The sequence below is a fragment of the Sinocyclocheilus grahami genome, unplaced genomic scaffold, assembly GCF_001515645.1.
Source record: "Sinocyclocheilus grahami isolate Dianchi unplaced genomic scaffold, SAMN03320097.WGS_v1.1 scaffold12119.1, whole genome shotgun sequence".
NCBI lineage: Eukaryota > Metazoa > Chordata > Actinopteri > Cypriniformes > Cyprinidae > Sinocyclocheilus > Sinocyclocheilus grahami.
In genome coordinates, this window is record NW_015514228.1 from 1 (window position 1) to 2315 (window position 2315).

At 36.0% G+C, this 2315-nt stretch overlaps 1 protein-coding gene across 1 annotated transcript in view; it reads right to left on the reverse strand.

Moving 5' to 3' along the window:
- Nucleotides 1-1063: 1063 nt before the first annotated feature.
- The window catches only part of LOC107578811 (C-Maf-inducing protein-like), a gene marked incomplete at its 3' end in the record, with an annotated part of 4149 nt that continues 2897 nt past the window's right edge, over nucleotides 1064-2315 (reverse strand). The window contains exons 2-4 of the mRNA XM_016264725.1: nucleotides 1545-1618; nucleotides 1283-1390; nucleotides 1064-1180 (exon numbers count right to left, since the gene is read on the reverse strand). Of these exons, the coding sequence (XP_016120211.1) occupies nucleotides 1064-1180; nucleotides 1283-1390; nucleotides 1545-1618 (299 nt within the window). The remainder of the gene's footprint in view (nucleotides 1181-1282; nucleotides 1391-1544; nucleotides 1619-2315) is intronic.

Below are 2315 nucleotides of genomic sequence, written 5' to 3' on the forward strand. Positions count from 1 at the left end.
TATCGGATTAAATAAAATCCTAATTCTAAATCCACAAAGGATACAAATAGACTATTATAGACTATCTGGAGTTTATTCTAGTCTAGAACTGCCAATTTAGATTCGAAAATCAACATTACGCTACCTTTAATTTTATTTTTTGTGACATATAGGGGGGAGTTTAACTAAAAGCTGTTCATACTACAATAGATAGCTCTGCAAAAACAAAAAAACAATGCAACAGTTTCTGTAGGTGATTTTAAAGAAAACACGAAAGAAATTTGCCAAACAACATTACATATGACCATATCCTAACACTGTTGCAATTTGACGTTAGCGTGTTGCTAAGCTAACAAGTGTTACTTTAGTAAACACAAAAACATAGCGCATACAAATACTGGATGATACGGTAAAATATTGGATGACATTTTAATTCAATTTGAATCATTACAATGCATTCCAGGGTTGCCAAATTATTCATACGGTCAAGACTATCCTCTATCTGGTCCACTTCGCAGTTTATTCTTTTCTAGAACTGGCAACTCAGACAAATTGTTTGGTTTTGTATGTCATTTTAATTTAAATTTATCATGCTATAACAATAAATGACTGAGGAAAAAAAGAAACAGTTTCTGCAGATGGTTTTCGAGAAAATGGAAATATTTGGCAGAAAATGTACTTAGAATTTCTGTCTGTACAAAAATACAGATGATTTAAAGTGGAATATGCAAGTCTGCTTGTGGATATTTCAGTTTTATTTTAGTCTAGTCATTAGTTCTTCCTCAAAAGCATTCAATAGTACCTTGTAAACACAACTTGGTTTCACAGGAAGTTGCATAATGCTTGCCAATCAGATAAAATCTGCAAATTTTCAGTCTGCTCTTACCATTTTGTGTGCAATATTCATCATATGGTCAGTGAACAGACTGTGGGCGGTCAGAGGACATGCCCTTAAAGGCTGAGACTAGTAAAACTAAGGCTTTTGGAAAAGTCTTTGGGCTGAACCATCCATGATGCCTAAAAATGTTACTTGGGTGGGCAGCTCACTACATTCCGGCTCAAAGCAACAGTCAGTCATATGTACCTCCACCATGGTCTGGTTCCCCCGCAGGGCCAAGAGCATGCAGGGTCCCAGTTTATTTTCAGCCAGGGACAGGAGAAATTTCTTCGTCTTGTAGCAGGAGCCCATGAGGATGTGGACCTGTGAGGACGAACGACATCAGACCATAAAAGTAGATATAGTGGCAGGACAAAAGACTAAACTAAATGAGACATCTCGTATTTCATACAAACACTTTCATACCATGCTAGCAAACAGCTCTCCGTCATCGTCGCAAGCTACGCCTCCTGGACTGTAGAGCTGGAACCACCCATCTTTTCCAGAGCGTACGCTGAGCAAACAGGAGTGGACCTGTGAGAGACAAACACATGCATATACAGTCACAATGGCTGAAGCTCAACAAAGCATTGTTTATTAAGTCTACAGTGTCAATATTAAGCAAGCATTCGACTGAAACTGTAAGCCTAACAACACCCTTTCTGCAAACAGCAGTTTCCTGTCTCACCTCTTGTCTGGGATCTTCAGCAAACCTCTGAATAACATATTTCAGCTCTCTGTTACGAAACAAAAAAAACAGATCTGTTAGATGACAAAACATAGCAAAAAGTAAAAATTCACCCCCAAAAATTATAATTTGGTCATCATTTAGTTACTTTCAACAACAGGTCTCTAATTTCTATGCAGTTACAATTAAAAGGTATTGGAAGTGTCAAAAAGAAGCATAAGCATCTTACAAGTATAATAGAAATGGGTTAAAATGACTCCTGGCTTTATTTGAAATCTTCTGAAGTCATATGATAGCTTTGTGTGTTAAACAGGCTGAAATTCTATTAGATATTCACTGTTAATCTGAACTGAGACTATCAGTTTGATATGTGAATTAATCATTCAGACCATTTCTGTGCAGTGGATGAACCAATTGACTAAAAAGATTCATTTCATTTAAAAGATTCATGATTCATTTCACAAAGCTGATCAAACTAATCTACCTAAGTGAGTCAATGTGAACGTCAACAATTTCAGTGAATAATGACAAAGTTTGTTCCTCAAAAGCTATAGAACGGCTTCAGAAGACTTTTGTAAAAAAACACTTTTGTAGTTTTTGTGATACTCTTCCACACTTGTGTTATTTCATAGAGGTTTGAAAAAACAAGAGGGTGAGAAAAAGATTACCGAATTAGATTTTTGTACGAACTGTCACTTTAAAGTTTCATAATGTAACAATTTACAAAAACTCTTAAAGGGACAGTCCACCCAAAAATGAAAATTCTGTCAT